General features: G+C 38.3%; 1 protein-coding gene across 3 annotated transcripts in view; it reads left to right on the plus strand.

Moving 5' to 3' along the window:
• WDR64 (WD repeat domain 64) overlaps nucleotides 1–14,322 on the plus strand; it is a 169,839-nt gene that overhangs the window by 95,700 nt on the left and 59,817 nt on the right. For all 3 annotated transcript variants that reach the window (XM_072647585.1, XM_072647587.1, XM_072647586.1), the window contains 2 exons: nucleotides 8,142–8,265; nucleotides 11,165–11,340. In XM_072647585.1, the coding sequence (XP_072503686.1) occupies nucleotides 8,142–8,265; nucleotides 11,165–11,340 (300 nt within the window). The remainder of the gene's footprint in view (nucleotides 1–8,141; nucleotides 8,266–11,164; nucleotides 11,341–14,322) is intronic.

Genomic DNA, 14,322 nt, shown 5'->3' on the forward strand with positions numbered 1-14,322 from the left:
TTGTAATCTATTTTCCCTGCAAGGCCTCGTACGTTGCATTACTACTGCTTCTGCTACTACAATTACAACATGCAGCCTGGTCCTATTCCTACCAAATAGTTCTTTAGACAACTATATGTCTAATCTCCTAGAGCTCTTAAAAACTAGAAAGGAAGAACTGAAAGATATAAGGATCAGCATATGAAGGAGCCTTTCCCCTATAACCAACAGATAACATTTACCACCACCAAAAGGTTATTTAGAGTTTTGCAGCTCTAATTTCCAAAATCCCTTTGGAATTCTCTCATTGAACAGTATGAGAAATGTCTACATTACTCTTTAGCAGAATATGGATGATGGAGAAGCGGGCCTTGAAAGTCCTATATGTCAACTACTCCATTTAATAGTGAGACACCCAGTAAGGTTAAGTGATTTGCCCAAAGTCACATACGTAGTAGAAGTGTGGTAAAGCTGGCTTTTATCCCAGGCCCTCTGATTAAAAATCTAGAGCTCTTTCTACTGACCATGAAGGAAATACATTGCAAATAAAGTAATATGAAACCAGAATAATGATCTCTGAAGTCCCTAAAATTTCCCTAAATACTCTGAAAACTGTGAATTAGAAATCGGAATTCTCACCAGTTCCATTATTGAGTGATAGTTCAATTTGGAACCAGTTGGAGGGAGGATAATACATGTTGCAAACTTCACCAGGGTATATAAGAATCAGTTGAGATACTTGGAAAATATCTCAACCTTCTTGGAGACAGGTGTTATAAAAAAATTACCCTATTGCTATCTCTTTTCAAAATAAACAAACCACTACTAAGTTTTAGAGGAAATACCTATCTAATCAATCTGGATGGTAATTAACAGCATCAGAAATTATGTCCATCTTGACACATCAAGGAAAGAGAGTGAAGACTTCATATTGGTAGTCATTACCTTTCCCTGCCTATTCTACCTTTTGTAGAAAATGAGGTTTTGACATGATTCCCAATTACTCTTTCCTTTATGCCTCTTTGAATATGATAAGTTATTGGTACTTTGATTCCATTTAACAAGCATTTATTAAAATGTCTACTTTTGCCAGCCATGACGTCTTACACCTGTAATCCCTGCCGTTAGGGAGCCAAGTATATTGCTTGAAGCTGCAGTAGCTAGAGCTAATCCTTGTCCTTAGTAAGGCTAGCACCACTCCCAGGGAGTAAGGGGCCACTAGGTCTGCCTAAGAAGGAACAAACTGCCCCAGATTTGACACAGAGCAAGTCAAAGCTTCTGTGTCAGTCATCAGTGAGATATCAGGTCCATGACTGGCTGATATGCTTCCAACATAGGTGAAAGGATGGAGACACAGTCTCAAAAAACAAACATACAAACAAAAACAACAAAAATAAAAATAAATGCCCACAATATGGGAGGAACAGCATTAGATTCTGGGATATAATGACAAAAACAAAATAGTCTTTGCCCTTAAAAGGGCATACATTTTAGTGAAAGTAGAAAAATATAGTTGAAAAGCTTGATGGAACCTTTAGAAATTACCACAAATAACAAAACTTTCTTTGAAGAGGACCTCCTTTCTAGGAAAGTCAGAATAGAATCATAGCATAGTAGAGCCAGAAGAGATCACAAGGGACCCTCTAGTCTAAATCCTTCGTTTTACACCAGTTAAGTGACTTGCCCAAAGTAATAGTTACAAACTTAGAAGAATGATAATAGAGGATGTTTGCAGAGCAACGTGCATACAACATCTCACTACAGCCTCAAAACAGATGAAGCAGATGCTAGTTATCATTATTCCCATACTGTAGACAAGTAAACTGAGGCTCAGAGAGGGTGGTAGACTTGCCTTTAGTTATACAAAAGGAAAGACAATATTTGAATCCAGGCCTTTCTAACTATGACTCCAGCACTCATAGGTGAAATGGTTTGCAGAAGGTCGTAATGCTAACAAAGCCCAAACTAGGATTCACATCGAGGTCTTTTGAGGAGGCAGTGTGGAACAGTGGAAAGAGCACTAGTTCAAGAGTCAAAGGATCTGGGTTCAAATCCTGCTTCTGATGCTTTCTACCTGTCATTGAACCTCCCTGAGCTTTAATTTCTTCATCTGTAAAATGAGGATATTTGGTTAGATGGTCTCAGAGGTCCCTACCAGTTCTAGTTTGAATGCTAAAATAAAGAGACATTGTCATGAAACTTTGTTTAGGAAAAGAACTCCGGATTTGCTAAGGATCTGTGTTCAAATCCTGGCTGTGCTATTTCCTATTTGCATAATCTTGAGTCCTTGACTTCTCTAGACCTCAGTTTCCCCTCTATTAAATCAGAAGGCTGGACTAACTGACATTGAAGGTCCCATTCTGCTCTCTATATATGTGATTCTATAAATCTAAGTTTCAGAACTGAATAATTTCATTGCAAACAAAACTCAAACCGTAATACCATAACTATTATTTAAAAAAAGAATTTGAATTCTGGCTTTGGTCAGGAAATGAATTTTTAAAAGTAAATTGTATTCTGACAAAACTAATAATCTTATTTCTCCCCAAATCCCCTTTTGAGAATAGTGTAGAAGAATTAAAGAAATTAAATACATAAAGACATCTCCAAACACAATACATTCATACCTAAATGCATATAATTAGCAGAGGGAAAAATTAGTCATTTCCAACTTGCTTTGAAACATGTTTTATTTCTGCTTGCAATCGAAAATAATAATGCACATATGGATGATACTTTCAGTTTACAAAATACATTCCTCCTTATACCTAATGACATATAGGCAGTCCTGGAATTATCATCTCCATTTTGCTGATAAGGAAATGAAGCAGAACTCAAGGGGTCTTTTGGGAGTTCTTAGTTCCAAGGACCTTCTTAGTCCAAGACACTTTCTAACACTGGATGCTGCTAATTACTAATGGATTCCCCCAAAGGAGAAATAAAGAATGTTTAAATATAAATAAGTCTCAGATTAAAAACAAGTACTACTTGATTTCTTAGGAACATAGATAACAAGAAGAAAATGGTTTTCATAATATAATAAAATCATCTTGCTAAGTGACATGTGATAATTCATGTGTACATGGACATTACTCTTATTTATAAGAAATTCAAAGTTTGATTTCTTATTTCCTTCTTTAACTGTCCAAGGTCTCACAAATATATATGATTCTGTATAAAATCAGTAGCTTTTTCAAAATAAAGAATCAAGGTGTCATCTATGGGCCCATCAGGAATAACCTTTTGCAATCTTGGGTTCTTGTGGAGGGGGGTAAGGGAAGGGGATACTTTCTAATAAGTTTACCCAGTATACTTATACCAGTACAAAATTAGGAACTCCTAAAGTCAGTTTTAGTCTAGGTACTCATGCTAACAGAATCAGCCACAGCATTTGATTGGAACTAAAAAATAATTTTTTAAAATTAGAAAACTCAGCCACCATTCCACAAATGAGTGCATTCCCACTCTCTTCTTCTCTAGCATAATATGGAAAAGAAGCTTCCCCAATCCAACTTTCCACCAATAAATTGGAGAAAGCAGAGGAACACTTTGGCAGCCACAAGCTCTACTACATGTAGCTCTTAGCCTTCACTTCCTTCTGGGTTCCTCAACTCCCTTCCCACCACTAGATGGAAATAGAAGTCTCCCCAGCACCACTTCTGACTTACATCCTATTAGCCAATCCAGAAGTCATTCCATCCTTCCGCTCCAATTTGTCTCTCTTACCCTTAGTATCCTAGGATTTCCAAGTTGTCGTGCCTTGTCCTCTGTGAATCTTCTGGGTTCTTCATCCTTTTCATTTTTCCTTAGATTTCTATATGTTCTCTAAAATGAAATATCCCCTGTGCACTGCACTGATCTTTCATGGAAAATGAGGTCCTGGTTTTATGTCTGCTAAATAGAATACTACCACCTGAAGGCTGGCTGTGGCAATAGACTTCGATGACTGGAGGAAAGAGTGAAGTGCAGCTTTGCCTCACCCAAATCCAATTCACTCAAAAGTCAAGGCATCACCCTCATGACTTCTTTGATTCTCTTGGAGAATAAAGGATGAACACAACAAAAAGCAACAAAACAAAAACAATCCCCCATTACAAAAGAAGTTGTGATTCCTTCTAAAATCCCTTTAATCTATAGATCTAGCAGATATTTCACAATGGTTATGTTGTCAGGGCAAAATGTTTTGGATCCATAAGGGTTGATCACCTCGTTGGAGTCACCATGAATTCAGGGTTAGGCATCTTAGTCCTGTTTACCTACAAACTTAAGGACTGGTTCATTCAATCTCTAGTCAACCTGGCTCACATAATAAAATATTAGGACTAAAAGATACCTTAGAGGTCAAGTAGTCCAACGTCATCATTTTGTAAATGAAAAACTAGAGGTTCAAAGGAATTAAATTATTTGCCCAAGATCACATGACCCACGGAAGTACCAGGAGTAGAGCCCAAAGTATCCTGACTCTCAATCAAGGTCATTGATCATCTCTTTATTGCTGAAGTCTGAGGGCCTTTTCTCAGATATTGTTGTTCTTGACCTTTTAGGCAAAATTTGACACTACTGACCACTCCTTTCTCCTGAAAGTCCCCCTGAGTTATTGTAATACATCTGCCTCCTGGTTCTCTATTTGTTTGCCCATTCCTTCTCATTCTCCTTTGCATGACTTGACTCCAAACCTTGGACATACTCCAGGGCTCTATCCTGGGCCCTATTCTCCTCTCTCAGTGATCTCATCAGCTCCCAGGGACTTAACTGACATCTTATGTAGGTGACACCCAAAGGGAACCTTTATCTCTCTTCTGAACTCCAATTCTTAATCAACAAATGCCTCATAGGCAGTTTCCACTAGATGACCTATAGGCCTCTAAAATTCAACTTGTCCAAAACAGAACTTGCTGTCTTTACTCTTAACCCACCTTCCTCCTCACTTCTCTATTTCTTTTGAAGGCACCACTATTCTTTCAGAAACTCAAGATTGCAACATTGGAGATGTCTTCTATGCTTCTTTCTCTCTCAACTTCTGTGAAGATACACCCTGGCACATGTTCTTGCAGGTGCTCAAGCCTCAACTACTGAAGATTCAGAAAAGAAAGTTCTTGTCACTGTCACTTGTTACTGTCAAATGATTCAACATGGGAAACTGACCTTTTTGTTCAGTGGAAATGATACTAGAAATAAGGCATTAACATCTGTTTTGCCACTGCACCTACAGACTTCTCCATCTGACTTGTTCCTAAAACCTTCTATATTTGTTTCCTTCCCCCTTAGAATGAAGGTTTTTTCTCTTTTTCAAATTTTTATTTATTTATTTTTAGATTGTGACATTTATTTCCACAAAATTTTGAGTTCCAGTTTTTCTCCCCATCCGTCCTCTCCCCCACCCCACAATACCTTGCATTCTGATTACCCCTTCCCTCAATGTACCCTCCCTTCTATCACACCCTACCCTTCTCTTATCCCCATCTTCTCTCTTTTCTTGTAGGGCAAGATAAATTTCTGTACTCCATTACCTGTATTTCTTATTTCCCAGTTATATGCAATAATAATTCTCAACATTCATTTCTAATACTTTGAATTCCAACTTCTCTCCCTCTCTCCCTCCCTACCCATCCCCACTGAGAAAGCAAGCAATACAAGCTATATATGTTTTGTTTTGCAAAAGACTTCCATAATAGTCATGTTGTGTAAGACTAACCATATTGCCCTCCATCCTACCCTTTCTCTCTCTTTTTTTTTCTATTCTCTCATTTGATCTTGTCCCTTCCCAAAAGTGTTTACTTCTAGTTACTCCCTTCTCCCATTTGCCCTCCCTTCTATCATACCCCTCACACCACTTGTCCCCTTATCCCCTACTTTTCTGTAGTGTAAGATAGATTTTCATTCCAAATTTAGTGAGCATGTTATTCTCTCCTTAAGCCATATGTGAAGAGAGTAAGCTTCATTTCCCCCCTCTCACCTCCTCCCTTTTCTCCTCCATTGAACAAGATTTTTCTTATCTCTTTTATGAGTGATAGCCTGCCCCATTCCATTTATCCCTTTCTCCTTCCAGTATTTTCCTCTCTCACCCCTTAATTTTATTTTATTTTTTTATGGATATCATCTCTTCTGATTCAACTCAATCTGTACACTCTGTGTGTGTGTGTGTGTGTGTGTGTGTGTGTGTGTGTAATCCCTCCATCTACTCAAATGCTGAGAAAAGTCTCAAGAATTACAAATATTATCTTTCCATGTAGGAATGTAAACAGTTCAGCTTTAGAAAGTCCTTTATGATTTCTCTTTCCTGTTTACCTTTTCATGAGAATAAAGGCTTTTTGAAAGCAGGGATTATTTTACTTTTTTGTTTGTATTTCCAGTGCTTTGTATATATTAAGTATTTAATATGCCTCATTCATTCATTCTTTCCCTCATCTTCCCTCCCCAAATCCAATCAGTTGCTCAGTGTACAGATTCTACCTTCATAAGATCTCCCACATCTTTCCTGTTCTTGCCATTTGTAAGACCACTAGCTTAATTCAGTCTCTTGCCACTTCTAGCTTGGACTATCACAATAGCCTCCTAACTGATCTTCCTCACCCAGTCTCTTCCCTCTATAATCCTCCTCCATACAGCTGCCAAATATGTTTCTAAAGTGTAAACCTGACTTTATTAACCACCACTATCACCACCACCACTGCTTCATATTGACTCTAACCCTATATACCAACTGCTATATTTGTCCTTTAAAGTCCTTCATAATCTGCCTTCAACTTGTCCTTCTGGGATCACTCATTACTTCTCCCGTACTCTGTGTTCCAGCAAAACCGGATCACTTGATGTACCCTGTACATGATTTTCCACCTCTGGTCTCTTTCCTATTACACAGACTGCCCTCCATTCCTGAAATGCTCTCCTCTTCATTTCTCTCCCTTGGAATCATTAGCCTCTTTTTAATACCCAACCCAAGGTCTACCTCCTACAAGAAATATTTTCTGTATTCTGTAGTTGTTATTCCTGCTCCTCGCCACCAAATGCATGTATTTGTTGGATGTGTTTTGTATTGCTGCTTATTGTATTTCCTCTCAGTAAAGTGTCAACTCCTATAAGTCAGGGTATATGTATATATAAATTTTGTTTTTGAATTCCTAGCATCTGCATCTAGCACAGTGTTTAGCATATAGGGACTTTAAAAAATTTAATTGAATTGAATTTCTACTATACCATGTTGGCTTATGTTATATCTCATGTGACACTGAAATGTATCAGAAAGCAATTCACAATTAGATATGATCATCTATATAAGGCTTTCAATTCTTTCTTGGATTAGCAAATCAATTTAGGAAACATAATTATTCATAGCTCAGAAAACTGCTGGGAAAATAGACAATAAAAGCTAAGCAAATTGGGTTTCAACAACTTTCCTTTCCCATCCACCCCCAACCTCCATCAAACCTTGGCAGCTCATGAATTAACCTCTACTTTAGTGATAAATTTGCCTAAAGAAGATTGTCACCTGAAGTCAGAATTGCTCCTTTCTTGGGACATAACACTTTTCTTCCTAACTCTTATTTTTCTAGATTTTATGCTAGTGTGTGTCCAATGTAGTAGAAAGAAGGTAGGCCTGGGACTCTGGACAGCCATGTTCTAGTTCTTGGTCTACTATGTTCTCGCTGTGTGACAATGAGCAAGTCATTTGACCTGTCTAGTATTCCTACCTATAAAATGAAAGTGTTGAACTAAATGATCTGAAAGGTTCATTCCTTCAAGGTCTAAGATTCTTTATTCATTTCTAGTGCTATTATAGGATGCTTTATGGTAATTGTATGTGTGTCTAGTTCAACTCTTCCAATTTACCTAAGCCTGATTTATCTTTTCCCTGTTGTTTACCTTAGTTTAGGTTCATAGTGACTAAACAATGTCCCACTTCCTACCCAAATCAGTAGCTAATTTATGAATGACAGAATCACAGCATATTATCTATGCACATTGCTTACCCAGTCCATGACCACTAGACTAATAACTAGAACTGTACATCATCTTTAATATTTTTCTTTTTCATGGAAACAATCTTGATGAAGGAGTATCAGGTGTGTATAATAGCCAGCAAGTATGAAATGCTTTCAATATAATCAAATGTTTTCATATGGACTAAAGGACAAATTGATCATTTGACTTCTCTCTGTTAGGTATGGGAACTAGAAACTGGACACCAAATATATCAGATTTTTGATCCCCATGGGAGCAGCATTGAAGTAACAGCTGCTGCTGTTGATAAAAGTGGATTTGTTCTTGCTACAGGGGCATACAATGGTAAGATTTATGCCTTGAGAAGTATTCCTGCCTGTGTTAGCCCCCTAGAGATCTGCATCCAGTAGGGCTAAAGGATTCATTAGTTTTTGGTGAGCTGGTATGTTGGGGGAAGAGCAAGTTGAGTAGGAAATAGTGATGCTAACATCAGATTCATTTTGATGACTTTGACATCACTAAGGCCACATCTTCAGGCTTTGATATTACTATATTTATAGGCCTTGATATGGATTTATAGAAATGCCTCTTACCTTGGTTTGCTCTATCCCTGTTGTTTTTTGTTGTTGTTCAGTCATTTTCAGCTGTGTGTGACTCTTTGTGACCTCATTTTGGGGTGGTCTTGGCAAAGATACTAGACTGGTTAGCCATTTCCTTCTCCAGTTCATTTTACAAATGAGGAAATTTAGGCAACTAGGGTTAAGTGACTTGCCCAGGGTCATATAGCTAGTAAGTGTCTGAGGCCAGATTTGAACTCAGGAAGATGAGTCTTCCTGACTCCAGACCTAGCACTCTATCTGCTGCACCACCTAGCTGCCCAATATCCCTATGCCACATGGTATATAAAGTGTATAGGACTCAGTTAACATCCTAACCTTAGCTAGTCACTCTTTTACTAAAAATGGCTCCTGAAACCTGGCAAAGTGTCCACCTCACTTAGACCTGGTCCATTCATTATCTGACTTCTTTCCTTTGATGTGAAGAAATAGCTACTATAGACTTCAGTAGTAAGAGAAAAGAAAAAGACAGAAAAGAAAGCAACTAATAAAGGACTGAACTTTGAGAAGGTCAAACTAGTACAAGAAAGCACTGGCAAGGTGTCTTACATCAAGGAGCATAGCATTATAACTTTGGAGTCTGGGAAGGATTGTAGAAATAATCTAGTCCATCCCCCTCATTTTCCAGATGAGGAAACTGAGACCAGAGAGTTTGAATGACTTGCTTCAGTTCATATTATTGGTGAGAATCAGAGTCAAATATTAACTGAATGCCTTACATAAGTATAGCATTTTATATACTATAGAGCTTTAAGGCTGCAGAAGAAAAACAGCCAAAAGGTAAAAAGGCCCTGAAAAAATAAGCCTGAGACAAACAGGAGTAGATACTATATCTTACATTGTTTCACCGTCCTTAACCTTTTCCTGCCTAGTATTAGATACAGTGTAGCACTTCACCTCTTCACTCTCTCTGTTCCATTGAACTTGAACCTGATGCCCCAAGTTTCCTGGGTGTCAAAGAACTTCAGAGAATGGAAATCCTTGGTTATGTCACTGTGGTTTGCCTAAGGGTGGGGAACCTGCAGCCTCCATGCCACATGTGCCCTTCTAGGGTATCCCTTTGACTGAATCCAAACTTCACAGAACAAATTCCCTTAATAAAAAGATTTGTTCTGTAAAACTTGGACACAATCAAAAGGTTCTCCCCAAGGACCTAAAAGGCTACACGTGGCCTTGAGGTCACAGGTTCCCCATCCCTGGCTAGACAAACAGTAAGTAACAGTAGGAGTACTGCACCATGGGAGTAGACCAATGGATCAGTGGAGACTCAGGTCAGGAATGGAAGCACAGAGTTAAAAAACAAAAAGAGAGGAAACAGTCAAATATTAGACCAGACTGATGAGAGGAAGGAGTTTTTTGACAAGAGAGGATGGAAAAAGGAAATAGAGAGAGCCATGTTGGTAGTATGAACTGGAAGACAAGCTTAGGGGTCTCCAAGCATCCATTGGCAGAAGTCAATAATATAGGTTAAGTTCCTCTTTAACCGTTAGCTCCCAAGCTTATGGTTTAAGGATGGAGAAGAAAAGGAAGACCAGGACTCACTGACTCTCATCACTTCTGAATAACTTCCTTCCCTCTACACATTCTAAAAGAACTAAATTAGGTTAGCTTTCTGGGCCATACTTACACTAGACTAAATTCCACATTTGGGGGATGCCCCACAATTATTTCTGGAGCCCCATGAAGTCTACATTTAGAACTTTCCCTGCATCCCTCCCCATTTCCCTACCTGATTTCTGATTTGAGGAAGTCCTTTAAAAAGAATCTTTCACTCCAGATTTAGAGAAGAAGATTAAAAAATACAAATAGCCTGGGAGTCATAAAGCATTGTAATTAATGAGTTTTCAGTCAAAGTGTATAAAATATAAGGGAGTCTTTTTCTCTTTTGCATGGCTGAAGTACTCAGGAAACAAGAGAGGGGAATAGTTAAGGCTGAGAGAAGAAACCCTTTCACTTAGAAGAAAGATAATGGGAGGGGGAGGGAGAAAAAGAGTTCAATAGTAGGCACAATTGTGCCATGAGGAGTGATCTGTTCCCCTGAAAGGTCATGCCTGCATCCACTTCGGGATTGGATATAAAGTAGAGTCCAGGAAAAGGATCACATTTGAATGGGAGGTCAGTTGCTGAAGCTGAGCAAGTGAGTTAGTTGCACCATGTGGTACAATATGGCAGAGAATTGTGAGGCAAGATTCAGGGATGACAATTTCCTGACTACCTAGGGAGGACCTATACTCTCTCTGCCTGAGAGGGGGTAAGGCCCTTACACTCCAGGGCACTAGAGCCAAGCTCTAATTGGTCTGGGATAATGGAAGCCACTGATAAGGAGAGAGAAAAGGTTACAGAAAGAGGAAACTAGAGATTCCTAAGACAAAGTGTGTGTGTGTGTGTGTGTGTGTGTGTGTGTGTGTGTGTGTGTGTGTGTGTGTATGTAACTTTGTCTAGGGCTAATCTCATTTATTGTTATAAGGGGTGAATCCAAGGTTTGAACCTCTGTCTTAATGTAAAGACAAACTCACATAGTCCACAACTTAGCAGAAAAATGCCTTGTTCTATTGCTGGCTAGAAGCTCTCAAACTGTTCTTTTCTGAGAAAATATCTATTAATCATTTTTTTCTCCTCTTATTCAGGCACACTTAAACTCTGGGATTTTGGAAGTGGGCAGGAAATGAAAGTGTTGGTTGAAGGGAAAGACTGGAAAGAGGATGATCGCTGTTTGCACCAGCTAACCTTTCTAACAACTAGTGAAAAAAATCACTTCCTGATCCTAGCCCTGGAGTACAACGGGAGGATCAAACTTGTCCAGGTTTTCCATTTCATCTTTCAATTTACTCTCTGGCTTCTCTACTCTGTGACGCTCACGTAAGGCTTTATTTGTATTTTAAGGAGTTCACCTGAATATTTAACCATAGTTGGGCTATTTTTTTTCTCTCTCTAAGTTTGCCAGGATGCTACTCACTACCTTTCCCTCTGATTTCCTTTGTATATTTATTGTCTCCTGGAGAGAATGGCTGCCCAGACACCAGAAGCCTGCCCTTAGCTGCCAGCAAAGAAGATTTATTAAACTACATCAGTCAGATGACTCAAGCCTTGCTGAAGAGCTGAGCTGGATTCTTTGACCAACAGTAGACAGAATCTATCTCTATCTGGGATGCTACCCAAGACCTTTTTAGGATTAGTAACTAGAGGAGCAGATCATAAAAAGTCTCTGACTGTGTATAAGAACTAGAGAGTGAGCCTATGCCTGTTGAGTAAGAATAAAGTCACCCTGTCATCAAAATAACATTGCTTTGAAGTTCAAGACCCAATGGATTCAGTTTTAAGCTTGTTGTAGTGGACAGAACACTGGACCTTGGACCTCATCTGAGGACTCTGGCTGTGTATTCCTGGACTGAAATCCTCTTAATTTAAGAGCCTCAGTTCTCTCATTTAAAAAATGGAGGTTATAACATCACTTACCTAATAAGGTTGTTGTAAGGATTAAATGTGATAATGTATGTAAAGTGTTTTGCAAACCACCAAGCATTATATGTAAGCTGTTATTGGAAGGCTTAAGCAAGCCTCTTTGTTCTTCCTGTGAATCCATTACCACCTAGGAATGCTAATACCTTCCTTCATATATATAATTAAAGCTACATCGTTTATCCTGACTATGGGATGAATCTGTTCTCCTTGTCTGGAACTAAAGAATTTATTGCTCTTCTTCTAGAAGGGCTAAAATCAGAAATAATTTCTGACTTGAATAAGAAAGGAATTATGAAGCTGTAGCAAAGATTAAGAAAGCAGATGGGCCTGCTCCTTGAGAGGTGAAGTCAAAAGTTTCTTCCATTCCCATCTGCTCTCCCTCCCTGGTCCTGAAGAGATCACAGAAGGGCACTTCTAAGGGCACAAAGAATTGCTAATTACTTTAGCAAGTTAACAGTATAAAACTTTCATAATTTACATTTCTTATTTAAAATATCCTTTTTTAAGTTCTAAGAAGAATTGAGACATAGTCCCATATATAAACTTCTTGGGGTTACTTTTGGGACAGGAAACAGTTTTTTTTTAATGTATTTTTTAATGCAAACGTATCTAAAATCTTTTCTTCTTTTCTGAAACAAGCTGAAATACAATTATGTTCTCACTTTAATAAAATATATGAGAGTCAAATCTTAGAAAACATAAGGTCAACATACTTAAAGTTAGGAAACTCATCCAACTCTCAGCCTCATTTTAAAGATTAAAAAAATGCAACTTCAGAAGGTTAAGAATTGCAGGTTCTATAGGTGGAACGAAGCAGAGCTAGGATTTGAGCCAATTGTTTGGATCCAAATCCAGTACACTTTCCATTTCACAACAGTTTAATTAGGATGTGTCCGTTCACTTTACAGAATGCTATTTTGTCATAGTCAAATTTATTGCAACATTCCTTTATACAGAGTGCTACTGTAGCACATTTAAAATTTTATTTGATTTATACGTTCTTTTCCTATAATAATACTTTTGGGTAAAATGGGGCACATGGATAAAAGTTAACTAGTACAGATATTGGTAGCATAGTATAATGGAAAGAGGATTGGATCTGAAGTCAAGAGGACCTGAGTTCTAATTCACACTCTACTATTTACTTGGTGTATCTTTGGGGAAGACATCAGAGATGCCAAGGTCATCCACTGCATCGAGGGTGTTGACCTGAAAACTTTGTTAAGAAAAGGCAACAGGCTAATTGCATACATTTTATGATTTAATTAATTAATTAATCAATTCCCCATTAAAGAAAACAGTTACATAATGCATTATGGAGCCAGAAATGTGCTGGCTACCCAGTGCAGAAATCTTCTGGCTTATATACATTTTGCCGTGAGAAAGGAACTCTCCTAATTGAGCAAATCATAAATTCAATAAGACAGGACAATTAACAAAGCAATGTCAGTCAAGTCTTGAGATTCCAAGCTGGGTAAACATATGTCCCAGGTGGTAAGGAAATCCCACCACTAGTAAGTGGCAGGCTTCCTGCCCCAAACAGGTAACTGATGCAGGAAAGGGCAAACAATGTTCAATAGAAACCCAGGATGCCTATTTTTTTCTTTACCATTAATATGCCATAACATAGTATGTGTCTATAGATAATAAGATATAAAGGGAAGTCCCATTATTCAAGATATGTCATAGGTTAAAGGTCTCCCAAGGAATGCAGAGTCAGCTTTGGCTGGCTTTTGCTGACATAGGAAGAGGCATTCTCTGAGTTTGCTTCAGAGAGAACAAAGAGATTATTCTAAAATTTTATATTAAACATTATCAAGGGCCATGACCAGTTATCTTGACTTTTGCCTTGCCAGGCATGATTCTATAAGAGAAAGTGAGGCTGATGACTTTGTGCAACTCTGCACATCACTCCACCATACCATTTGTTTGCTTCTAAAATGAGGTACAAACAACAAAAACAACAACAAACTTTGGGAAAGTCACCATGCCTCTGGGCTTTGGTTTTCTCATTTCTAAAATAAGGAATCTGGACCATCTAGATAGCCGCTAAGGTCCTTGCAGCTCTATAGACTATGATCTAAAGATGAGGGATATTCTGATCCCTGTTAGTCTATAACCTCTTTATTTTTGCTGCTTGCAGCAAAATTTCAGATAAATCGCAAAATTGCAGATTTTCAGTACAAAGGAGAGGTCCAAACAGAATGCTCTGGGAGATCTAGGAGTAGTTGGAATAGTGATAGACATAGTCAGGGCAAATTCATGGAGGAAGTGTAGAATCTCAGATGGGACCTGAAGAAAGGAAGGAAAGAATTTCAATAGG

The sequence above is a fragment of the Notamacropus eugenii genome, chromosome 2 (genome assembly GCF_028372415.1).
Source record: "Notamacropus eugenii isolate mMacEug1 chromosome 2, mMacEug1.pri_v2, whole genome shotgun sequence".
NCBI classification, from domain to species: domain Eukaryota; kingdom Metazoa; phylum Chordata; class Mammalia; order Diprotodontia; family Macropodidae; genus Notamacropus; species Notamacropus eugenii.